At 40.1% G+C, this 27,116-nt stretch overlaps 1 protein-coding gene across 3 annotated transcripts in view; it reads right to left on the bottom strand.

The window, feature by feature from the left end:
- sdsl (serine dehydratase-like) overlaps nucleotides 1-27,116 on the bottom strand; it is a 65,896-nt gene that overhangs the window by 12,955 nt on the left and 25,825 nt on the right. For all 3 annotated transcript variants that reach the window (XM_048556034.2, XM_048556033.2, XM_048556032.2), the window contains exons 2-5: nucleotides 21,395-21,556; nucleotides 21,255-21,294; nucleotides 16,273-16,412; nucleotides 4,778-4,866 (exon numbers count right to left, since the gene is read on the bottom strand). In XM_048556034.2, the coding sequence (XP_048411991.2) occupies nucleotides 4,778-4,866; nucleotides 16,273-16,412; nucleotides 21,255-21,294; nucleotides 21,395-21,553 (428 nt within the window). In that variant the 5' untranslated portion in view covers nucleotides 21,554-21,556. The remainder of the gene's footprint in view (nucleotides 1-4,777; nucleotides 4,867-16,272; nucleotides 16,413-21,254; nucleotides 21,295-21,394; nucleotides 21,557-27,116) is intronic.

The following is a 27,116-nucleotide window of genomic DNA, read 5'->3' as shown; positions in this document are numbered from 1 at the left end:
GATTGTAAGCTGCACAACAGTTTATAAAATCAGAACAACACGCTGTCGCTTCAGAATAACTGGGTTGAGAATACCTAAATCATTTAAGATAGAATTTTATCGCTGAGGAGAGGTTTTATTCTATCAGTCTGGCTGGACCAATCTTATCGTCCAGAGTTAAAGGGAAGGTACAAGTGACCACTCCAGCTATATCCTCCAGGGCATTTTTTAACCCAAACAACATTTGGGTGTCACTCTAAGACAAAGCAGATGAGAATTGTAACTTCCGGCATACGACTTAATAATAAAGTCACTGGCATGTACTTATAGCAACAGCTGCTACAATCCAGGAGTATCAGAATTTCTAATTTGAAAACTTGTCATTGCAAGTTATATTTTCTTTATTTTATTTAAAAATACTTTAGAACACCACTTCTTTGAACTCTTTCACTTATTTTATTTCATTTGGGAAGTAGCACTATAAAAGTCTTTAGTTACAGTGTTTCTGCAATTATAAGTAGAGATTAAAATGGTGAAAGAGACCTTGTGAATCATAACCGGTATCGATGCCAAATGCACAGATGTGCCACCCAGTAGGTTTCCTAAGGAAGATCAGCAATAACAAGCATTAAATCAGGTGAGCTGACTGTCATGCTGAGTATAAGAATAATTAAGAAAGGAGGGGTCTCAATTAGGTTGAATTTGTCATGTTTACTTAGTAGACTACATGGCTGCAATTCAACAGCAAAACTGTAGTAGTAATTGATCAAACCCTGAACGGAGAGAGAAGTTAATGGACTGAAGTCAGTTTGTGTACGACCATCGATCACCAATGGTGTTCGTCTTTACTGGGTGAGTAAGCAAATACTGGAGAGCAAGAAGTGCCAAATGGATGATTGATTACATCAAACAGCAGGAGTTGGAGCAGGCCATCCTACACAACACAAAATAATTGTGAGAAATAGGAGGAGAAATCAAATGCACAAATTTCTTGCAGAAAATCACAACTGTCATTTTGTAGCCAAATACATTGAATTTGGTTGGATGTGTGTTTTTTTGCTTTATGTTTTTAACCCTCAAACAAGGAATGCAGGAATTGACGAAGATGCAGATCAGTCGTGACCAATATGATATCTTAAACCTACCTCGATTTTAGCGTGCTATTGTGAAGTGCTTGAGGAGTACTATTTGTACCTAGCAGCGTATTTATAAAGATGAGACTTGTAACCCCTTAAAATGGACTTGCTCTTCATGGCAATCTACTTAAACAACAAGAAGTGAGGGAGGAGCAGTGCTGTAACTTCATACCAAATTACATCCCATGATGGCAAAAAAGCTCCTTACATTAAAATAACTAAACAGTGTACAGTACAGAAATATAGCAACTCTTCCAGAATTTACACAATACAGGATAGCATAATATATTAATACCATATGATCAGTATTAAATTTAAACACTCTGGGTTAGATAAATAAATTAGATAAATTACCCTTTTTCTTTGTGTTAATCCAAATATGACAACAGCGCAGTGGTAAAGTACCTTTTGGCTGAGTACCTTGACAATTTGATATTTTATTGTCTGTTTTGACATGTGCACACTATGAATTACAGACAATTCACCGGGGGTTCAAATGAAATGTAACATTTAAGTTATGGAACAATAAAAAGCAATATCATTTCCTGTTTTTGATTTTGACTGTCAGCCAGTCCTTGTGGCTCATTCCCGAACACATATCCCTTCCTGTAACCAAATCCCTACTATGTGTTACTCCCTTTACAACATTCTCACAGTGTTACTTCCTATAACTGATTCTTGACACATGTGCGACTCAGTTCATAAGATTCTGATTGTCAAGACCTTGCTTCGGTCTCAGTTGAAAGATAGTGCACAGTTTTGTTCACTTCAGACAAGGGGGAATATTGAGATTTTGCAGTAGACAGCTCAAGATGAATTCCCAGATTAGTACTCAGATAGATTTAAGGAGCAAGAACCTGTATATTCTGGTAAAGCACAGACACAGCTGCAATTTCACTGTACATCTTTCTCTTTAACAAAGATGCAAGAACAATATAGTAGAATACAGGAACTGACCCTTCAGTCCACCGACCTGCACTGACATATGACATCATTCAAAATTAAACACCATTTACCGCTCTGCGGTCTGTATCCGACTTTCATTGTGCACTCATGTATCTGTCAAGGCACTTCTTAAACAATGCATTTGTACTTGTTTCTACCATCTCCTCTGGCAGCACATTCCAGGCACTTACCACTCTGCATAAAAAACTTGCTTCACATATCTCCTTCAAACTTTCCCCCTTTCACCTCAAATTTATGTCCCCTCGTGATTGAGATTTCTACCCTGGGGCAAAGACTCCAACCATCCATTCTATCTATACCTCTCATAATTTTGTAAACTGCTATCAGATCACCCCTCAGCATCTGATGTTCAAGTGAAAACAAAGCGAGTTTGTCCAAACTCACCTTATAGTTAACACACTTCAAACCAGGCAACAGTCTGGTAAACTGTTTCTGTACCCTCTTCAGATCCCTCCACATCCTTCTGGTAGTGTGCCAACCAGAACTGTACACAGTATTCCAAACATGGCCTCAGTAAAGTTTGGTGCAGATGAAAGGTGACTTTCCAGTTTGTATACTCTATGCCCCAATCGATGAAGGCAAGGATGCCATATGACTTTTTGACCATCTTATCCACTTGTATTGTCATTTTCAGGGAACTGTGAACCTATATGCCTCGATCCCTCTGTATGTTAATGCTTCTGTACATTTCTCTCCTGCATTCGACCTTCCAAAATGCATTACCGCGCATTTGTCCAAATTAAATTTCATCTGCTATTTCTCCATTCAAGTCTGTAACCTATCTGTATCCTCTGGCAATCTTCACAACTATTTGAAGCTCCCCCAATCTTTGTGTGATCCACAAACATACTAATCAGATCACATACGCTAATCTCCAAATCATTCATATACCTTACAAACAATAGGGGTCCCAGGACTGATCCCTGTGGAACACCACTGGTCACAGATCTTCATTAATAAAAACACCCTTCTATCGCTACTCCCTATCTCTATGACCAAGCTAGTTCTGTAATCATCTAACCAGTTCTCTGCTGATTTCATGTGGCTTCACTTTCTGTATCAGCCTGCCATAACGGCCTTTGCCAAAGGCCTTGCTAAAATCTATATTGACAATAACCACCAACCTGCCCTCATCAATCATCTTTCTCACTTCTCAAAAAATTCAATCAGGTTTGTGAGACACAACCTCGCCTACAAAAAAGCACGCTGCCTATGCGGAATAAGTCCATATTTTGCAAATTGCGAGTAAATCCTGCCCCTAGATGCTGGATTATCCCTGTTGCCCTTCTTAAACAAAGGAACAACACCGGCTATTCTACAATCCTCTGGGACTTCTCCTATGATTAAAGAGGATACAAAGATTTTATACAAGGCCGCAGCAATTTCTCGCCTCCCTCAGTATTCTTGGATAGATTCCATCAGGTCCTGGAGACTTGTCTACCTTATTGCTTTTCAAAATACCCAACGACTTCTTTTTTTATATCAACATGCCCTAGAATATCAATACACCCCTCTCTAGATTCACTAGCTACCATTTTCTTCTCCATTGTGAATACTTATGGCAAGTATTCATTAAGGACCTCAACCACTTGCTCCAGCACCACAAATAAATTCCCTCCTTTGTCCTTGAGAAGACTTACCATTCCCCTAGCTACCCTCTTGCTCCTTATACAGGTATTAAATGTCTTGGGATTTTCCTTAATCCTGTTTCCCAAGAACATTTCATGGCCCCTTTTAGCCCTCCTAACTTATTGTATAAGTTCTCTACTGCCTTCATTATGTTCTTCAAGGGTTCTGTCTGTCTTCAGTTTCCTAAACCTTGTGTATGCCGCCTTTGTCTTTTTGATGAACTTCTCCGTTTCTCTTATCATCCAAGGTTCCTGAATCTTGTCACCTTACCCTTCATTTTCACAGGAACATGCTGGTCCTGAACACTAATCAACTGGTCTTTAAAATATTCCCACAGGACAGACGTGGATTTACTCTCAAACAACCATCCCCAAACTACATTCCCCAGTTCATGCCTAATATTGTCATAGTTAGCCTTCCCCCAATTTAGTACTTTTACCCGCAGTTTACCTTATCCTTATGCAAAAGTAAGTGAAAACTCACTGTTCCTGAAATGCTCCCCCACTGAAACTTTGATTATTTGCTGAGCTCATACCTTAGTACTAGGTCTAATATGGCCCTTCCCTCGCTGGATTAACTAAGCAACTTCCAACTGTGCATCATTTCTTGTAAATATTTCATAACTATGCATTACTTGTTGTAACTGACTCTTAACCATGTCATACATTTTTAATTGCATTTTGTGTCAGTCTCTCGAAGCAATTCTGGACCATATGTCTCCCACCACATATTACTCCTTGTAGTGTAACACTGCACCTGATTCTTACAGCACTTGTAGACTATTGCCTCCACAGTTACAGCCTTTTCAAAACATTCTGTTACAAGGGTTTAAAACTGATAAAAATTCATATTTTCACCTCTCTTTTACTTTGATTAGAAAAATGATTTCAAAATAAACATCATCTTCGACTTCAATATTCTTCAAAGCCTTTTGAATTGAATCTTAATCAATCATTTAAGAGGACAAGACGAGAAAAAACAAACAATAATTTTGATTGGCACTTCCATTACCTTTCTTATCATTTAAGTGAATTAAATTTTCTGATTTTTTTTTAATGAATCCTTACCAAATCAGTGGGTGGTTGAAAGGTGAAACGTATACCCAGCCATCATTTTCAGACAGTTTTAATGCTTCCTTATTAGCATCATCCCAAACCTAGCAAAGCATTTTGAAAAGATAGATTAGTGTTGAGTTTTTTATCAAGGTATTTTCCATTATACTGAAACATTAGACCGAAACATTCAACTGATGATCTTGAGGGTTTTTTTTAGTTTTAGCAAGCACTCTTCAAAAGTATATTATTGAAGTCTTAAAGAAAATTGAAAGGAAACCAGTTGAGTGGTTAGCTGACTTAGTGACTCTTCCAGCTGTAGTAGTGTACCATACAAACTAACAGGATTCAATCTTCAATTTCTTGGTCACTAGCAAAATGCCACAATTGGCTTCAGGCCCTCAGTTTAAGGAGGGTGAATCAAGAAACTCAGCTGCTGCTCTCACTCATTCAACGCACTTGGCTAAAGTGATTCAATGCATTTGGATAGTTTTATAGTGCAATTATGTAATGGTACCTGTTATAAAATATGTTTTCAAGTAAAGATCAGGATCAGGTCAATTGCCATGCTGTCTACTTGAACAACCTGGCCCCACACACACCATGCTGAAGAACACAGTACACATTAATAGAACAGCAGTGAGTGTCATGTCTAACATTATAATTAAATCACAAGGTTACGCAGCTTTACACAGCTCATGACATCTATACTCTTCCTGCTATATCAATGAAATGTATTTGTGATTCAGGTGCTCTTTGTAACTCATTGTAGAGCCTTTTTGTCCTGAATTAATTATTGCTTTACAACATTCCTGTCATCACAATTTCACTGTGTATCAATAAGAAAGCTGCTTTCTTATGGAAAGAACTTGCGGTTCTACAATGCCTTACACAACTTAGCAATTAATGATTTAAATTACTTGACCCTGCAAAATCAATTTACTTTTGGCCAGCTTTGCATTACCAACTATCCATTCCTGGCAGATTTTACTACATACAAAATATTAGGGCTAAAAACCCATTTTCAATATTGAAGTATAAACAGAAGGTTATTTTTAGTATAAAGTGTGATTTATTCCATTAGTGTCACAAGGTCCTTGGATTACAATATGAGTGTCTGATGTGCATGCACATGTGTTAGTCCCTTGGAATAATGATAATGCTTGCTAATAGCAAGAATCTTTGTACACAGTCTTTTAACATGGGAAGGTAGTACAGCACTAAAATGTGTAACTGCCCTCAGAGAAACTGTAAAGAGTTTGGAAAACATGAAACATTTCACTTTGCATTGAGACTAACATCACGTATCATCCTTGTGTATCTCTAAAGCTTTCACCAATTTAAAAAGCAGCTTTGTATTATAAGCAACAGCATAAAGCCAGGCAAGAAATAACATTGGTCAGCAGCTGTAAGTATATTTTTAATTTTCTTACCCATTGTTGTCATATGCCAGAAAGGTCAACCATCACTCTGAAAAGCCTCAAAGTTTGAATACTCAAAGTCATCTTAATTACTTTGAACATCTATCATTCTTTTGTCAAAAACACCAAAACAGCAGCATGTTAAGAAAGTCATTTTTTCCACTGGGATAAGAAGGTAGCCATGCAAACCAATGAAATGAGTTGAACAGCACAGGAAATGTTATTAGAACTGATTGTTCACTGACTATTAGTCTACACTGGGGTGTGAAGAAAAAAACACACGGATTGTAAATATAAGATAGTCATTAATAAATTCAATTGGGAATACAGGAGAAACCTCAGTGGAACAGTCAGAATGCGGAACTCACAGTCACATGCTTGATGTAAATATTAATTTACTTTTAAATGGATGGTAGATAAACGCAGAAGGGAGTAAGAAAAAGGAGAAAATGTTAACAGCTAGATGCGAGAGGTTTATGTACAGTGTTACACCAGCATGGATCACTTGGTCCGAAGGGGTCTGTTTCTATGCTGTACATTCAATACAAATCTTTCGTTGTACACAAACTGAAGTCAGGAAACCTTTAAACTGAATTCATGGTTTCTAAGAACTACAGTTATGTCTGCTTTTGGTTTATTTCCAAAGAAGCTAAATATAGCAAATGACATGTTTAAATGTAACTTTTAAAAATATAATTGTACTTAGTATACCTACCTGAGCATAACATACATGGAGATGATTACATCAAGGCTAGTTTTGAGATAAGAATAATCTCTGGTGCAAATGCATGAAATGGCTTTACTGACAATTCCCATCCTTGAGCTTGGTAGCATTGCCTGATTTTGGAAATACCAAATGGGGTAAATATGGTAATGATCTTTACTTAAGTAAGACAAATTACACTGAGATTCATATATATTTAACATCACTGCAGTGCAGCAAATGATATAATTGCATCTGAGACACAGAACCCAGTCATATTCAGAGACATAACTGTTTTCACTTTATTTAAAGTCGAGATCCGTATGTTAACATGGAATAAGGAGATTAAGAGTTTAAGTGGCCCATGTAAGAGCAGTCAGCACCCATAAGGAAACGTGAAAAGTTGAAGAGCAGAATAATTGCACGCCTTCCTTGCCAGATTGGAAGGAATCCATCAAAATCAAACAAAAGTATAAAAGTTTCCTACGGCAATTTTGGGAAACAAGACATTTGCATATTTTACATCTTCTGAATAATTGTGTTATGTGTTGCATTTAAGGCTGCAGTTTTAACTCACCTCAGTCAGAAAGTTGCAAGTTCAGATCTTGTTCAAGTGCAATACTGAATTATCAAGAGACACCGTCTCTCAGATGAGACATTAATCTGAATTTCTATCTGCCCTTTCTCATGGAATTTCAATTAGGGCAGAATATCCTGGTTAAATACCCTGCCAGTTCTTACTTTTTATTGACATTGATGAAAACAAAGTTTGGCAGGGTGAATAAAGAGAGCTGATCCCCTACTAGATGCGTTCTGCCAAAACTGAAAATGTTCCACATGGTTTTACATTTACAAAGATGTTTTGTTTTATTCTGTTGTTAAACAAGTGCTTATTTCACCTCAATCCAGTGAACAAGAATAAGGCACTGCAGTTATTTTTCCTGTTCCCACATTGATCCCACCTACCTCGAGAATGCAGTTTCTATAGATCACCGGTGGAATGGAAGTCAAGACTTTTCAACAGATCATTGTCACTGCGACAAGAAGTGGAAACACTCTGCTCCCATCTCCACTGACTGCTGATGGCCAAAATCAGTCCTATGCCTTCTACCAAACACCCTTGGCCAAAAAAGACAAGGTCTGCTACCAGCTATCTGCCAATGCTCCTCTACAACAGCCAATTGTGAGCACGATTTACATTAACCTGTTCATCATTCAATGATATTCCAGCTGAGATTGGGGAATTTTGGATGTAAAGTAATTCTGTCCAAACGGGGTATTGAATCCCAAACCCAAAATTAAATTGATGCAGGGCAATCATAGCTGTGAAGTCAAGCACTTCTGGTAAAATGCATTGAAATTTTTAAAAAATGGTATCTATAATTCAATATATTTTCAACATTAACAACAATCCCTCTGATTGATCCTATCATCCATACCACAAGCATTCATCCTCCAGCATCAAGTCTTCCGTTTTTCAAGTAAAGCCATAACTCACAGTGAAGCTGCCAACAAGGAGGCATTCCACTTTCATGTTATTAACATCTGGTCACACATTATTCAGTTTCAATCTGCAAATTGATTTAACATAGGCAATTTCACATAGATAGATAGATAGATCTCAAAGAATCCCTACAGTGTGGAAGCAGGCCATTCAGCCCAGTGAGTCCACACTGACCGTCCGAACATCGTCACTCCAAGCCCCACCCTATCCTATAACTGCATTTCCCATGGCTAACCCACCTAAGCCTCACATCCATGAACACTATGGGCAATTTAGCATGGCCAATCCACCTAACCTGCACATCTTTGGATTCTTGAAGGAAACCAGAGCACCCAGTGGAAACCCACAGATATGGTGAGTATGTGCAAATCCCCCCACAGACAGTTCACCAAGGCTGGAATTGAAGCTGGGTCCCTTAGTGCTGTGAGGCAGCAGTGTTAGCTACTGAACCACCACATGGCTCCAGATGATCAGAGATTTCTGCCCCATCAGTTTCTCCCAATGTGAATCCAAAGTCCCAGGAGTGAAGCTTCTTTAATATTCTCTCATATATACATATGAACATACAAGTTATTGACAGGAGTAGACCATTCAACCCTTGAGCTTGTCCTGCGATTCAATAAGATTATGGCTGAATTGAGTGTGGCCACAACTCCACCTACCCACTTAGTTGCCCACTAACCTCTGACTCCCTAATTAATCAAGCAAACATCTATTCACCTCTGCCTTAAAAACGTTCAATAACCCTGTCTTCACTGTTCTCTGGGGAAGAAAGTTCCAAAGACTCATGACCCTCAAGCAGATATTTCTCCGAGTTTCCATATTAAATTAAAGAACTCTTATTTTCAAACTATACCCACTAGTTTCCCCGCAGTGAGAAAAATCTATTCAGCATCTGCCCTGTGAAGTTCCCTCAACATATTATAAAGATCACATCTCATTCTTGTAAAAGCCAGTGGATACTGAACTAGCTTCATAAAATAATACCCCCTCATCCCAGGTATCAGTCAAGTGAACCTTCTATTATCTACTTCTGATGTATTATGTCCTTTCCAAATAACAAGACTAAAATATATGTAGCATACCAGATTTGGTCTCACCAATGCCCTGTATAACTGTGGAAAAACATCCGTATTTTAAACATTTCATTCCCCTCCTGATAAACAACGGCTTACCATTACTCTCCTAATCATTGACTGCACATGAATGCTCACTTTATGGGCTTCATATACTAGAACGCTCAGATCCCTTTGTGCCTCAGACTTCTGCGATATCTCCATTTAAATAGTATTTTTTCTTATTCTTGCTGCGAAAATGGCCAAGTACACATACGCACATGATAAATCTGCTAAATTTCTGCCTACTCCTTGAACCTATCTATATATCTTTGCAGATTCACTATGTCCTCTTTATAATTTACTATCCTACCCACCTGTGAGTCATCAGCAAAATAATGCCTTCATTCAAGTCATGAATACAAATTGTTAATGCTGAGGCTCCAGTACTAATCCTGGTGAGACTCCAGTCATCGCATCTTGCCAAAATGAAAATGCCTCCTCTCGTCTTCCATCATGGTATCAATTCTGAGCCAAAACGAAGTTTCATAACCATCCATTCTTTTGATTAAAAACTTTAAAGGCAAACTCTTCACTTCTGAATCAAACCTGTGCTTCAAGTTCCTTGTTAGTCAAATAAGCAATGCTCAAGTTAACATTTTTTCCTTAAACTAGAGTGATGGAATCTGAAATGCAATTCTTCAATAAGTGAAGAGACAAGGTCAGTATTTGCATTACTGCAGTTTAGAGACTGCTTTCCCATCAGCTTAAAGAAAAAAGCTGAGCACTACAAAAAATAGCAAGCTTCCCATACGAACTCTCGGTGAAATGTACTTGCTGGCTACAAGGGCTTTTCCCACTATGGGAACATTGAAAGAGGATGAAATTGGGTGTGGAAAATGCTGTTGCTCAACTGGAAGATTCATATATAAAAAGCATCTGCTAGGTCAAGGTAACACAGTGCAGTCACTGCTTATGCAACTGTAACTCAATGGAGAGAAAAGTCTTTAAGAAAAGTGGAGACAAAAAGAAATGTAAACAACATCAACTAATGCACTTTAACAGATGGCTTTAACAATCAGTTCACCCTACAGCTTTTGCAGCAACAGGGCTGCTATGGGACTTTCTTCATATCAGAAGCCATTGGTTGTACAGCACAAATTGAGACTGGAGCGTCTCACAGACGCTGGCTTACGTGGGCATTGTCAAATAATCAATTGCTCTGTGAACTCTTCACTTCCTGTAAATTAGAAGGAAATGGCTACCGGCCACTGTGCAAGTGGATTCCTCATCTTTTTTCAAACATTCTTTGAGCACAAGTAAACCGAGCCCAACAGGTTGGCTTTGTTTGCCACTTTTCTGCATCTCCTGTCTAAATGTGACAGGTAAATGTTGCACGGATCTTACCCATGATTATCAATGATAATGTGCAACCAAATGGTTGCTTCTAACAATGCTAAACACTCAAAAAATGATACAATACATGGAGTGAAAATTAGATTTCATCTATGATTTATTGTGTGCTTTAATGCTGTCATCACTTACTATCTCATTCATTTGCAACAAAATTTGCCAGTTTGCAAAAACATGACAGGTCATTTAAGTGCATAAGATATGTTGTCATGGAAATTAGATGCACTGATATGCAAATACACAGCTTGTTACGATGATCTCACCATTCAAAGTGATGCCACATCTGCAGCATGGAAAAAAGAAAGAGATAGTCGAGGACTCAACAGAGTCACAAACAAAAAGTTAAAACCTAACCCTAAAACTGAAACTTCCCTCAAATTATTTGAAACTACTGTTGGGTCTCTTTAGAGCACTACTGCCAAAGTTGGTGGCATTGATGGAGATTAAATGAGGTGGAGCTCTTGCTTCTAGTGGTACAGAGTGCCAGGGTGAAGGAGGAGCAAGGTTGAAAGGGCAGCCTAAGCTTGTTAATTGGAAAAGCAACAAAGCATTGGCAGCAAGGTAACCATCAGGCCACAGACAGAATTTCAATATTCCATGGACCCTCCAAATCCATCAAAGTCAGTCTGGCAGCCAGGACCGAAAGTCAAAGTTGTGACTTGCAAAAATATCTGGTACCAAGAATAAAGATGTACTTCATAGTTAATCTAATTGACTGCTACCACCTGTGTATTTTGGATGTCTAAACATCGATGTGATGACACTTCCCTGAAAGTGTTGGACCCTATAAAACTAGAGCTGATACTTTAGGATGAATTTGCGGAGCTTCGCAGGTAGCAAGCATGCACTAGGAAACCATCAGCAGCTGGACCAAGATTTTGTGATGTGTGCTTGGTATATTTCTTGTACCTTGCCCCACAAAAAGACATAAAACACATCATTATGTGCAACTCAAGTATTTTCTTATGTGCCCACTTGTTTAACTGTCACAGTATTCTTGATGGCATCTATAATGCATAGAGCAGTTTCTGTATGCTTGCATTATCTATATTAGTGTTTCAAATTTGGTGGGAAATTGTTCAGAAGTCTAAATCTGGATTAAACAGATTTGTTATAGGTGAGCTTCCATCTACCCTTTATTCTTAATTCCTCTATCTCAATTTGTCCTTTTTTGGTGGTCTATAGGGCTGTTTCTCAACCCAGGTAGTATAGGGAAGTCTCAAGAGCCTCTACTCACAACTCTTACAGCTACTGTGGTAACAGTGACTGAGAACAACCAAAATCTACACAGACAGAGATTTTACATTCCCCACTGATGCAAGCTCTAAGCAAATTCTTCACTAAATAGGCAAGTTATTCGAACCCATTTCAAACACAATGACAAACAGATGGACAGAGACAACTTAAGCATTCCAGCCCTTGCAGGCCTAACTAAAATTAAAACTGAAGTAAGTGAAAGAGTGACAGTCAATATATTCTCATTTTCATTTAAGCAAGTCTCTTTCTTCTCATCAACACTTGCTCCACATCCATTTTTTACCAAAATGTCACTTTTACACTTGTTTTTATTCCACTGTCGTAATGCTCATTCGCATAACATTTCTCGGGCATATCATCTTGTGAATAGACTGTATATGGTTAATATCTGCCTCAATCAGGCAAAACTCTAGCTGACACATGAGGTTCATTCAGTTCAATGAGCCAGAAAATTCAAAGCTAACCAAATGGATAGGCAAAGACAGAGAAACCCAATGAATACAGTGGGCTGGGTTCCCGTGAACCAATGCTGAGCACCATCTGAATTGGAATTGTGCTTAACAGCAGGTCTCAGCAGATTTAACAGCAGACTCATTGAATCTGAGCTAACTGTTTCAAGCCACTAACTTTAGAGTGCTTTTGAAATGCCTCAGACTGCTGGCACAGCTATTTAGCTAAACTACCGAGAGCAATGTACGGGACAAGGAAAACAACACTGTTCGTTCCAAAGTCTGCAGAGAATTAGCAAATTACATATTCATTTCATTCAGCTTTCAATAAGTTTTCTTTCACATTCACATATTCTGAAATGCTCTTCTTGCTATGAAAACAAATGGCCCATGGCCACACTTGGAGCTATTTTAACAAATGCTCAATGTATGTTTACTTAGCCAAATATTTCTGACATAAACCAAGAGGAAAAACATTGAACAATACAGCACAAGAACAGGCCCTTCAGCCCATAATGTTGTGCTAAACATGATGCCTAATTAAACTAATTCTTTTTGCCTGCTCATGATCCACATCCCTACATACCTTGCTTATTCTTGTGCTTATTTAAAAGCCCCTTAAACATCATTATCGTGTCTGCCTTCACCACTAGATACAGCACAATGTTCCAAACACCTACCACTATCTGTACAAAAAATAAACTTACAGTTCACATCTCCTTTGAACTTTCCCTCTCTTAACTTAAATGCAGGCCATCATTAATGATAGCAAAGTACATTTTGTGCCAAACAGATCAGATTAAGATGAACGATGACATGTGATAAAAAATTTTAAAAAATTAACATTTATTGATTTTTTTATGTAATCATGGAGAAATTTGACATTCATAGAGTGTAGAACATTGAACAGTACAGCACAGTACAGGCCCTTTGGGCACAATGTTGTGCCAACCTGTTATCCTATTAAGATCAAACTACCCTGCAAACCCTACATTTTACTATCCTCCATGTGCCTATCAAAGAGACTTTAAAATATCTGACTCCACTACCACTGCCGGCAGCGCATTCCACATGCCCATCACCCTCTGTGGCAAGAGCCCACCTCTGACATCTCCCCTATACCTTCCTCTTATCACCTTAAAATTATGTAATAGTCATTTCCACCTTGGGAAAAAGCGTCTGACTATCCATTCTAAACTATGCCTCTCATCATCTTGTACACTTCTATCACGTCACCTCTCATCCTAGCTCCCTCAAGCTTTCCTCATAAGACCTGCCCTCCATTCCAGGCAGCATCCTGGCAAATCTCCTCTGCGCGCTCTGTAAAGCTTCCACATCTTTCCTATAAAGAGGTGACCAGAACTGGACACAATATTCCAAGTGTGGTCTAACCAGGGTTTTGTAGAGCTGCAGCATAACCTCGTGGCTCTTAAACCCAATTCCCCTGCCAACGAAAGCCATCACACCATACGCCTTCTTTACAACCCTATAAACGTGGGTAGCAACTTTGAGGGATCTATGGGCGTAGGCCCCAAGATCCCTCATCAAATGGAATCGACTCTTTACCAAAAATAATACATTTAGTCTACAAGTTTTCTTTTTAATCTTTCATGGGGTATGGGCATACCTGGCTGGCCCAACATTTATTGCCCATTCCTGGTTTCCCATGAGAAGAAGGTGGTACTTCTGGAGCGAATGCAGTCCATCTGATGTGGGGATACTCAAAATCCTGTTAGGATGGAAGTTCCAGGGTTTTGACCCCGTGACAGTGAAGGAACAGTGATATAATTCCAAGTGAGGATAGTGAGTAGCTGAAAGGGGAACTCGCAGGTGGAGATGTTCCCACATCTGGTGCCCTCAGTGTCCATGTGCTTGAGACACAAGAGGATAGTTTACAGTAATGACAAGTAATCAGGAAAGCTAATAGAATGTTATCATTAATTGTGCGGGGAATTGATCATAAAAGTATGAAGATTATGTTTCAGGTATTGTGAGGCCACATCTGGATTACTGTCCACAGTATTGATCAACTTATTTAATGAAAAATGTCAATGCAATGGAAGCAGTTCTGAAAAGTTTTACTAGACTAATACCTGAACTGACTTGGTTGTCTTTTGAAGAAAGGCTAAACAGGCAAGGTTTGAGTCCACTGTAGTTTAGAAGAGCAAGAAGCAAATTGATTGACAAATCAAAGATCTCAAGGAGTCTTGACTGGGTGAATGTAGAAGGATGTTTCCTCGAATAGGAGACGTAGAACTAGGAGTCACTGCTACAAGTCAGGGGTCAGCCACTTACATCAGAAGTGGGGCCGTGTTTTTAATCTCTCAGAGGGTGATGAGTCTTTGGAATTTTCTTCCTGAAAAGGTGATGAATATGCTAAAGGCAGAGGTGGATAGATTCTTGTTAAGCAAGGGGATGAAATGTTATCAGAGCTAGCTTGGATTGTGGGTTTGAAGTTACAATCAGATCAACCATGATCTTGTTGAATAGCAAGGTTAATTCGAGGAGCTGGACAGCTGACTCCAGCTTTTAGTTGGCAGGTTTGAATGCCCTTGTCCTCCTAGATTATTTAAGTATATGATTTTGGAATATGCTGCTTAAAATGGAGTCCTGGTGAGGTGTTGCATTGCATATTGTAGATGGCACACACTGTCACATTGCTGGTAAAGGAGGCTTGTGTTGAAGATGGTGCGTGGTCAGGCTGCTTTGTGCTGACCTCCAGGATGTTGATCGTGAGGATCTGGTGATGGCATTGCTATTGAATGTGAAGGCGAGTTTGTTTTAGTTTCTCTCTTGTTGAGTTTGTCATTATCTACCCCTTGTATGGTCCAAATGTTAATTGTGTCATTAAATATTGTGTATTTTGGTGATATTTATAAAAATACAAGTGATTGCTGCCACTTGTTAGCCCGAGCCTGGGTATTGTCTGGATCTTTCTGCATTTCAACATGGATTGCTTCAGTTAGCAGGATGTCTATTCCTCCTCACCAAGTTTGCTTCTGATTTAATACAATACAATCTAGCACAAATTCGGTATTAGACTGCACACATCATTTTTCTTATCCAACAAATTAAATGCTCTGGGCTTTGAAAACTTGTTTCATTTGAAAATACAAGATTTATAAAGTAGGACTTACAATCATATAGCACTTTTCACGACTTCATGACACCCCAAAATTGTTTACTGCCAAGGAATTAATTCTGTAATGTATTCGCTTTTACAATACAGGAAACACAGCAGGCAATTTGCACTCGGCATGTCCCCACTAACAGCATATGATAATCTTGAGATGTTGCTGAGGAATAAATATTGGCCAGGGCAGCATGGATAATGTCTTTGCACTTGCTTAAAATAGAGCAATGGATCTTTTTAGGTTCACCAGAGACAGCACATGAGGCCTTGGTTCCAACACTTCACTTAGAAGGTGGCATTTCTGATAGTCTAGCACTATACTGAAGTGTCAGCCTTGGTTTCTCTGCTCAAGACCTTGCATTAGGCTTGAACCAATAACCTTTGATTTCAGAGAGCTAGCAAGTGAGCCATGCTTGATATAGCAGCATCCCAACATGCACAATATTTACACACCCAGCCATCATTTCAGTGAAATGGTAGTCAAACACCTTTTCCCCAACTCCTTACCTCCCACCAGACCCTCACCCAACCAGACGATGGATGCAGCCTCATAAAACATTCTGACAAGGACACACCTTACCGACCACTTCCACAAAGGCTCCGTGATCTCTCAATTTCTGAACAGTAAATGCTGGCGTGCTACTCGGAACCAGAATGGTGGCAGGGATCTGGAGCTTCTGAGCAGCAAAGGCAGCAGCTAGGCCTGCGTTCCCTCCTGCAAGGTCAAGAGACCCACATCTATTAGAACAATACTCACAACTGACGGGTTTCCCCAAATTAACACGTCTGCTTTTTATGAAGAGTTCAAATGCTTTTTACTATTGATGATATTTGTTGAAGCTCGACTAATGGGCATGGTGTGTTATTTGACAAAATAAGGAATTTGGTTAAACTAGTAAACATTCTTACCCAGTATGGAACTAAACGTTACAGACCAAATTTGAACCCTGTCTTCACCTGTGTATGCTAAAGTAGCTGGATTGATAGTGGTGAGGTTAAAATTGCTCCAAAAACTAATTCCTGCAGCAAGAAGGAGAGGAGCAGCAATGTATCACCCTCATATTTCTGCCTGAGTCACATACGATCCTGATTTGGGTAATTTTTTATCACTGTGTCTTCATCGTGTTTGGCATTTCCTACCCAATAGCATAATTCCCACAGGTGTACAGTGACTCAAGACTGGTCAAGGAAACTAAAGATGGGTATTAAATGCAACAGTCCCAATCAAGAACTAAGTTTCAGAAAAATGGCTGGAGTTCAAACATTTACATATGTCATTGGCCAGCAAGAGACAGTGGCTTTAGGAGAAAAAAGAAAATTGTCATCATTTTTTAAAAGCATCAGTGAACTTCCTTGTACCAGGTATGAAGCTTGCACCCTTTCCCATTTTCTTGTTCACTGACCCACTAAAAAGATTATTACATTATGTCAAACCATGATACATTCAAACACCATACTCCTGGGACTTGATTAAAACCTTCTATACACACCATCACCTTCCCAAAGACAGTTTGGAAGCAGCACTGTGGCTCGGTGGTTAGCACTGCTATCTCAGTGCCAGGGATCCCGGTTTCAATTCTAGGGTGACTGACTGTGGGGAATTTGTACATTCTCTGTGTGTGTGCATGGGTTTCCTTTGTCTGTGGGTTCCCACAGTCCAGGGATGTACAGGCTAGGTGGATTAGCCAGGCAAAGTGCAAGGTTACAGGGAAAGGCTGGGCATCTGAGTCAGGGTAGGATGCTTTTTGGAGGGCCAGTGTAGACTCAATGGGCAGAATGGCCTGCTTCCATACTATAGGGATTTTATAATTCTATGAAGAAGGGCAACAAATGATGGTCTTGCTAGCAACACTCAAATCTAAAGAAATACTGAATTATAAAATGAATCATGGGCTTGTTCAGGTATTTACAACTGATGACATTGAATTTGGGAACTCTACATGATAACCTAGCTGGAGAGACTGAAAACCAAGTCATTAGCAATAAAATAAATGGAAATTAGTTCAAATTAATAGGCACCAAAGAAAGACAGAGAGGAAGCCGCAGTGTTCTTAAAGTAAGTGTTGTGGGAAAATGAACTGTAAACTCACAAGGTCAGTAAAGGGATTTGGATTTGATTAAATAATTGGGTAACAAGATAGCTTGACAAATCTACCAGAATTCCTTGAGGATGTAACTAGTAGAGTTGATAAAAGGAAACCAATAGATGTGATTTATTTTGACTTTCAGAAGGCTTTCAGCAAAGTCCTAAATAAAAGATTAATGTGCAAAATTAAGGCACATAGGATTGTACACTGAGATGGATAGAACATTGATTAGCAGATAGGAAACAAAGATTAGGAATAAATGGGTCTTTTTCCAAGTGCCAGGCGGTGATGAGTGGGGTACTGCAGGAATCAATGCTAGGACCACAGCCTTTAAGTTGGATAATCAGCCATGATCATAACATGTGGTGGAGTATCCTGAAGGATTGAACGGCCTACTCTTGTTGTTCTTTTCGTAAATTTCTCTGGCAGAAGGAGTACAATGTGTGCAAATATGAAGGTATTCACCTTTGTAGGAAGAATATAAAACAGTATTTTTTAATGATGAGGAACAATTACATTCAGAGATGTTTGAGGAATGAATAATTTATTGTCACTTGCACTCCACAATGAACAACACAATAAGCTTGAACTGTTTTGTGTACAAATGACAGAAAATCTTTCAGCAAGTAATTGGGAAGGCGAATGGAATGTCAGCCTTTTCCACAAGGGGTCTAGAAGGCTTGGTGCAGTTTGGGGCCTGAGCGAGACCATAACAGAAGTAATGGTTTGATTGCCTTACCACCAAAAGGATGTACTTGTCTTGCATGAAGTACAATAACGATTTATTAGACTAATTCTTGGTGTGACAGTACTGTCCTATTATTGGCCCATATTGTTTGGAGTTTAGGAGATTGAGAGGTGTTCTTATTGAAACACATAAAATTCTGAAAGGATGTTAAGAGGTTGCTTCACCTGACTGAAGAGTCCAAAACAAAAAAGCTCAGAATATGAAGGTGACCAGTTAAGGCTAAGATGTAGAGAAACTTAATCCCTCAAAGGGATGTGAATCTTTGGAATTTCAATTCCAGTGGACTGCTGATAATGCATATTCATGGTTGGGATTGAAAAATTGATTTGTTTTCTTTAAGTTTACAAGAGTGTAAGTAGGGAAAGTGGAGTTGATCAGAAGATATTAGGATTTTATTGAATGATGGAGCTAAGTCATGGGGGGTATATTACCTCCTCCTGCTCCTTTTCTGAATATATAATTTGAGCAAATGACTTTCTTCACACACATTTATCTTTGCAGTGATGGTTAAGCTACAATGGAGTGTTGAACATAAGAAATAGGAGCAGAACTTTATGATATGGACCCTGAAGTCGAATTGTTGAGTCGATAAGGTAATTGCTCATTTTATATTAACACTACACTGCACCCCGATTGCCTTATCCCTTGTTTTCTTTCAGATCCAAAGATCTAATGAACTCAGTCTTGAACATACACTGACTGACTATCCATTGTCTTATGAGCCACAGAATTTCAAAGATTCATGGGCCTCCAAACAAACAGAATTCTTCACCTCAATTCCAAATGGTCAATCTCTAGCCCTGAGAATGTAATCCCAAATTTGAGACTCTTCAAACAGGGGAAACAGCCCAACAGCATTTAATTTGTCTTAGTGTCAGCATTTAGGAGCAGAGGGAAAAAATGCTCTAGATTTTCACTGCAAATCAAAGTCAAGTGATTGCTGTTGGAAAGTTCATGTCAAGTGACAATAGGAATGAGATTACCTGTGATGTTTTCCTCAGTCGATATTCACTTGAGTAGCAATTGAATTCAAGACCTACCTCCTAATCTGCATGACTCCATATCATGCAGTATCGAGGTATTTTAGCAAATAAACTATGAGGAACAGTCTGTACTTCTATAGTTGTTCTAAAAGACAGAGTCACAGCGGTGTTGAGCCAAGCAAATATTTCTTACTTCATTACAATCTTGCTTTCTGGGTGCATTGTTCTGATGCCAATTTTGCATAGTTCGTCACCAGGAGTATAATCTTAAAAGTAACCCCATTATCCTGGTTAATGAGCCAGAATACAGTAACTTGAAATTTATTTACCCTTGCAATTCATCAAATAAATGGGATCAATTTTATTCAAGAATCTTGTTGTTTTCATTAGTGGACTAAAGTGCATTGAAGAGAGAGGATCCATTACACAGAAACACCAAGTCACCAGTGATTGGAGGACTATCCAAGTCACAGTAATTTTCACCTTCTCATTTACAATGGCTGAATGGATTCTATGTTAATAGTTGAATTCATTATTAAGCACATAACTTATACTGTATACAACTTCTATGAAATATAATATTGCACAGTGCTTCATGGGAGCATTAAAATAAAATGTATGCCCCATAAGGAGACAGTAGGACAAAATGCAGCAGGTTAAATCCTTGAAGAGAATTAGGAAAACGTAGAGTTTTAAGAAAGGCCTAATCAGCTGAAGATACTGCTACCGTCGATAGAGTGATTAAAATCAGAGATGCTCATAAGGCCATAATTAGAGAACAGAGATATATCGCGAAGAATCATGGGACAGCAGGAGATTAATAAGATAGCGAGGAACAAAATCACGAAGGCATTTGAAACAAAAAACTGAGAATTTTAACATCAAGGAGATACTTAGCCTGGAATGAATGTAGGTCAATTAGCACAGGGGTAATGGGCGAAAAGGACTTGGTTAAGTTAGCCAAGATGTGGAGGTGCCGGCGTTGGACTGGGGTGGACAAAGTCAGAAGTCACACAACACCAGGTTATAGTCCAATGGGCTTGTATGAAAATCACAAACCTTTGGAGCATAGCCCCTTCATCTGGTGAAATCACTTCACTTGACGAAGGAGCAGCGCTCCGACAGCTTGTGATTTAATATAAACCCGGTGGACTATAACCTAGTGTTGTGTGACTTCCGAATTTATTAAAGCATAGGCAAACAATTTTTGAATGATCTCAAGTTTACTCAATCAGCAATGTTTTTCCATCAAGATTTCCCCAGCCCCAAATGTATTTGATTTTCTCTACACATAAAGCAATGTAGATTGACCATCGAATTCCATTGCAAATTTGAATGTAAGTCACTTAACTCAGAGTTAATGTCCTTCCCATCATCATTTACAGTGCAAACTTGGGTTGATAAGGATTTCGACAAGTCTGATTTGACGATATTATTTGAAATATATGCCACTGTTATATTTTATACATGATCACATGCATAATTGATCAACTGCTTTTATTTTAGGCTTCCCATTCTCTCAGGCTGAATCCAAGCTATGACTTCTATAGAATCACAAAATCTTACAAAATCTAGACACATTTATTGTCATTCAGTCTACATCCCAGAAATCACAACATACTCACAAACTATTCCAAATAAATTTTCAAATCACAACATACCCAAATTAATTTTGATCATGCTAACAGGTCTTAGTGCAATTACCAGAGTAAAGGACTCACCAGTTAATTGATACTTACCAGAAGAGCATACAAAATGTTTGCAGCCTTTCTCTGCAGCCTGAAAGAATGACATACATGTTTTTATTTTTGCATAGCTATAAATTATAAATAACATTAATATGAAGCAAAAATGAATTTAAATATTTCCTGCTGCTTACCTTTATACAGAAATGCCCAATTCCTCTTATCTTAAAGGAGCCAGTTGGCTGCACATTGTCAAGTTTGATGTAGACTCTTGTCCCTGCCACCTTAGAGAGTGAGAGACTCTCATGAAGTGGCGTGTTGATATGAAAGCTTTTTTGATCTGTCATTGCCATTGCCTATCAATTAAAAATTGAAATGAATGAATCAGTTTGACTTGTTTAAAAAAAGTTCATTTTCTCTTTATTTTTATTCTTCACACTTCCGTTAGTTAACTTTAGTTTTATGTTTTTGCATATTGCTTCCCAGCTGCAAGGATTGAGTGAGATATGTGTACTGTACTTCAGGTGAGACAGCGCAACAATGGTGAACAATCTATTTGTTCACTTTGTCTTGCAAGAACAAATAAATTAATGATAAGATAATGCAGCTACAATGCACAACATGATTATAAACTAATGCTGGCATCACACAGAAAATAATTGTAAAGTGAGGGTGGCTGAATAACAAATTAACTGCAAAAAGCTCCAGTTTACTATGCAAATAGTTATTAGCATGTTGCTCACCTAGGCCACATACATAAGCTTGTGTTACAGCTAAAGTGTGGATTCAATGTTTCAACATTTGCGAATTATATTTAACATTCTAGTGTATAATATTAATATAGTCACAAAAAAGTACATGCAAGCTTCACCCACCTCTGCCATCATCACAATCGTTATTAAAGAGCAGACAAGAATATATACACTGCACTCAGTGCAACTACAGTCAGTAAACAGCATTCTATTATTTAATGTGCGATACATCTTGAAGACAACATCAAAGCCATTTGCATTCACTCTGAAATTATTTTAATATATGACTTCCTGTCCAGTGGACCAAATAATCTGCTTTTGGCAGTGTTCACAGAAAAAGAAGAAAGACCACTTATTTATTTGGAGTCTTTCATGAATGTTTTACAAATAGTTTTACAGCCAAATATTTTTGAAATGTAGTCACCGTTATTACATAGGAAGTGACAATTTACACATAAGCATCCACAAGCAATAATGTAACAATGACCACATAATCTCTGTATTGCTTTGGTGATTGAGGGATAAATACTGGCTGGAACAATGGGGATTACACCCTGTTTTTCTTCAAAATAGTGCTGTGGGACCTGTTCTCCATCTACTAAAGCAAAAGCGAACTTAGCTCAAAGATAGATTCAAAAAATAACTAGCAAAAATCTAACAGTGTTGGAATACTTCAGAGTGAACAGGAGTTTCAGCTTTGATTTTCAGGCTCATATGCCGTGCACCCACAATGTGCTTGATGTAAGACTATGACCAACCAAGCCATAACTGACACAATGGGAGAAACAAAGGGAAAATTCACTTGTGATCAATGCCTCACTATCTTTTACGTCCATGTCACCAGAGAAATGAAACTGTACTTAACATTTTAACCAAAATACAATGCACCCGCTCCGCAAAAATGCAAACCACCTAAATACATCACAACAATCACGGTCAGTGAAGTCTCTTTGAAAAGTAGTCAGCACTGCAATGTACGAAAAGTGTGGTTAGTTTGTACATGGCAAGATCCCATAATCCCATATTATGTTTTAGCTGTCAGATGAAGGATACATGTTGGTCAGAACACTAGAAAAAGCTCTTCTGCCCTTCTTTGTAAGAGTGTCCTGTGATTATTGATTTCCACCCAAGAGGACACATAGCATTTAACATTTCTTATGAAATAGGCTAACTCTGGGAGCACAGCACCCCTCTAGTAAGGCTGATCATTTGCTCTCAAAACTGCAACGGCAAGTCATAGCTTCATGACTTAACAGAAAGTATCCAACTTTATGCTGCTGGTCAGTGGCACCAAAGGGCTTGAGGATTTTTCAAAAGAACAAAGGCAGATGGCACTTTGAATTGATTAAATACATTTCCAATGATCAAATATTACTCCCTTCCTATCTTCTTACACAGACTTTGGCATCCAGTAGGCAAGGGTGGAGAGGTAAGAAATGTGAGAAACATTGTGCGAAAGAGAATAAAATGTAAAAACATTGTGCAAAAGATAATAAAATGTATAATACATTACTTTTTAAATCTTCAAATCCTTTTGCATTTATGACAGCTCAAGTAAGGAAGTCTGCCTAAGAGCATCACATTAGTATCACATTTGTCTATGCATTGTTTTAAGCGGATGTTGACTCTTGGTTTTAAACAAAGAAGGACATTGCCTGAAACATTCAGGTATAAACTTCACTGATGCAAAATATCTCTGCAAACAGTACTGCTGAATGTATTATTGCTACCTTGAAATAACATAACAATGAATGAAGCACAAAGACAGATTTTCCAAGAGTAGCACCCATCATACAACTACTGATGGGCAGCAGATCGGTGGGAAGCGATCAAGGGGAACATCAAGCAATCCAGCCTCTTCAAAGGTGCTCAGAAGGTGAGAAAGAAAGAGAAGGAAAAACTGTCCAAATGCCAGAAAAACATGCAGAATCTACACCTCTGCAGATGATAGGGGTTGATGTCAAGGTGGATCTCCAGGAAGTGAAAAACCAGCAAGCTTCGATCTTTCCCTTGGAGGCCTTCAAGATAATCTTCTGGTTTAGGGTCAGCACCATGAAGCAAGATAATATGTGCTCTTGTTTCTTCTTCCAGGAGAGCACAGAGAGATTCCTCCACCTCCGCCGTATCTGCTCCCAGGATGAGGCATTCCACTCCCGCACATCCCAGATGTCCACGTTCTTAAATTCCTCCGCCGCATCTGCTCACAGGATGAGGCATTCCACTCCCGCACATACCAGATGTCCAGGTTCTTAACAGGACCGCAACTTTTCCCCCACAGGGGTCGAGAACGCCCTTGACCGTGTCTCCCACATTTCCCGCAACACATCCCTCACACCCCGCCCCCGCCACAACCGGCCCCAGAGGATCCCCCTCGTTCTCACATACCACCCCACCAACCTCCGGATACGATGCATCATCCTCCGACACTTCCGCCATCTACAATCCGACCCCACCACCCAAGCCATTTTTCCATCCCCAACCTTGTCTGCCTTCCGGAGAGACCACTCTCTCCGCGACTCCCTTGTCCACTCCACACTCCCCTCCAGCCCCACCACACCCAGCACCTTCCCCTGCAATCGCAGGAAGTGCTACACTTGCCCCCACACCTCCTCCCTCACCCCTATCCCAGGCCCCAAGATGACCTTCCACATCAAGCAGATGTCCGCCTGCACATCTGCCAATGTGGTATATTGTATCCATTGTACACAATGTGGCTTCCTCTACATTGGGGAAACCAAGCGGAGGCTTGCGGACCGCTTTGCAGAACACCTCCACTCGGTTCGCAACAAACAACGGCACCTCCCAGTCACGAACCATTTTAACTCCCCCTCCCATTCCTCAGATGACAAGTCCATCATGGGCCTCCTGCAATGCCACAATGGTGCCACCCAAAGGTTGCAAGAACAGCAACTCATATTCCGCTTAGGAACCCTGCAGCCCAAATGGTATCAATGTGGACTTCACCAGCTTCAAAATCTCCCCTTCCCCTACTGCTTCCCAAAACCAGCCCAGTTCGTCCCCTCCCCCCACTTCATAACAAAACCAGCCCAGCTCGACCCCTCCCCCCACTGCATCCCAAAACCAGCCCAGCTTGTCTCCGCTTCCCTAACCTGTTCTTCCTCTCACCCATTCCTTCCTCCCACCTCGAGCCACACCTCCATTTCCTATCTACCACCTCATCCCGCCTCCTTGACCTGTCCGTCTTCCCTGCTATCCCCTATCCTACCTCCCTACCTCCTCACCTATCCCCTCCCTACCTCCTCACCTATACTCTCCTCTCTACCTATCTTCTTTTCTCTCCATCTTCAGTCCGCCTTCCCCTCTCTCCCTATTTATTCCAGTTCCCTCTCCCCATCCCCTTCTCTGATGAAGGGTCTAGGCCTGAAACGTCAGCTTTTGTGCTCCTGAGATGCTGCTCGGCCTGCTGCGTTCATCCAGCTCCACACTTTGTTAGCCTGAAGGAAGAAGATGGCTCAGTAATGTCATCAGAGTTTGATATCCTGAGAAGCAGAAAATCCTTTTATTCCAGACTGTATGACACAAAGCCCACAGACAGGGCAGCCTGCCAGATGTTCCTCTATCATGGAGGTCTTAATCGACAGCACACAGAATAAGCTGGGCCAGCCGCTTACTCTGGATGAGCTGACCAAGGCCCTCAAGTCCTTAGAAAAGAATAAAACTTCCAGAAGCGATGGCTTACCAGCCAAGTTATATTCAGCTCTGTCGAACCTGATGGGCCAGAACCTGCTAGTGTACAACAACATGCTTCTAGCAGATAACATGTCCAAATCCATGAAGAAAGGTATCATCACCCTCATTCACAAGTGAAAGGGGAATAGGGAGGAAATTAGAAATTGGCATTCAATCTCACTGCTGAATGCAGATTCCAAAATCTTATCTAAGGTCATCGCCAACCAGATCAGGTCAGGTCTGCTCTGGGATCTGTGATTCACCCCTACCTGTGCTATACCAGGCAGGATAATGTCTGAGAGCCTCACATTCCTCAAGGGTATAATCGCTTATGTGCAGGACAGTGGGGATGGAAGCCTGCCTCATCAGGCTGGACCAGGAGAAAACTTTTGACAGGGTATCACACACGTACATGTGGGATGTGCTCACCAAAATGGGTTTTGGGGAGGGAATCCACAACTGGATCCAATTGCTCTGCACCAACATTGTTCATTCAGTCTCAATCAACAGGTGTAGAATCAGAAAGCTTCCCGATCAGATCTGGAGTCAAGCACAGCTGCCCACTCTCTCCTAACTTGTCTGCATGTTTTTTTACAGCCTTTTGCCAAGTCCATCAGGAAGGAATGAGAGCCTGAGCGGCGTGACTGTTCCAGGCAGTCAAGGCCTGCAGGTCAAAGCCTCCCTGCACCTGGGGCAATGTCAGTTTTCGGCTCAGATCCACTCTCAATGCACAGACTTCTGACCAGTCTCAATTAGCCAAGGTAAATTGAGACAACAGCGAGATCAAATTCTTTGGGAACTGGGCCAACTGATCCTTTGTCCCTTTCGCCATCAGAACAAATTACCTAACAATGTTGGGAATATGGTTTGGAGGTGCCAGGATGAGCACGAAAACTTGAGAGCAGTGTATTGCCAAGGTGAAGGAGAAACTGGGCTTTTGGGAGCACTGCTCCCTTCCATTGTGGGTAATAGCCTGGTCACCAGATGTGAGTTTCTCTGGGTGTTGTTGGGTGTGGTGCAGGTCTAACCCATTCCCAAATCCTGCGCCACAGCAGTCACCTGAGCTTTCTTCCACTTCACCTGGAGGACAAAGATGGATTATGTCTGCAGGGACACCATGTACAAAGCTCTGATGCCCAATGCCTCCCTCATCTTGTTGGCCACTTTTGTGTGCAGCTGCATCAAGCTGTGCATAGACCCACGGCACACCGACACCAAGTGTCACTATGTGCTGAGGTTCTACCCGTTCCTTGCGTTGTGAAGTCTGAGACTGGCCCCAGTGGCCACAGAATGGTCCACGTGGTTGGATGTCCTTCATGGAGAAATTTGCAAAGAGAAACACCTTTGACCACAAGTCCATTAGGCAGTGGTCAACATGTAGCGTCCTTGAGGCCCTGTGGGAAAAGAAGACAGAGGATCCTGTCATGCTGTTTCCTGAGCAGACTGCCAAAGTCATTTGGCAGAATGCCTCATC

Source organism: Stegostoma tigrinum, chromosome 26 (genome assembly GCF_030684315.1).
Source record: "Stegostoma tigrinum isolate sSteTig4 chromosome 26, sSteTig4.hap1, whole genome shotgun sequence".
Lineage (NCBI taxonomy): Eukaryota > Metazoa > Chordata > Chondrichthyes > Orectolobiformes > Stegostomatidae > Stegostoma > Stegostoma tigrinum.
This window is presented reverse-complemented; position numbering and strand designations above follow the sequence as displayed.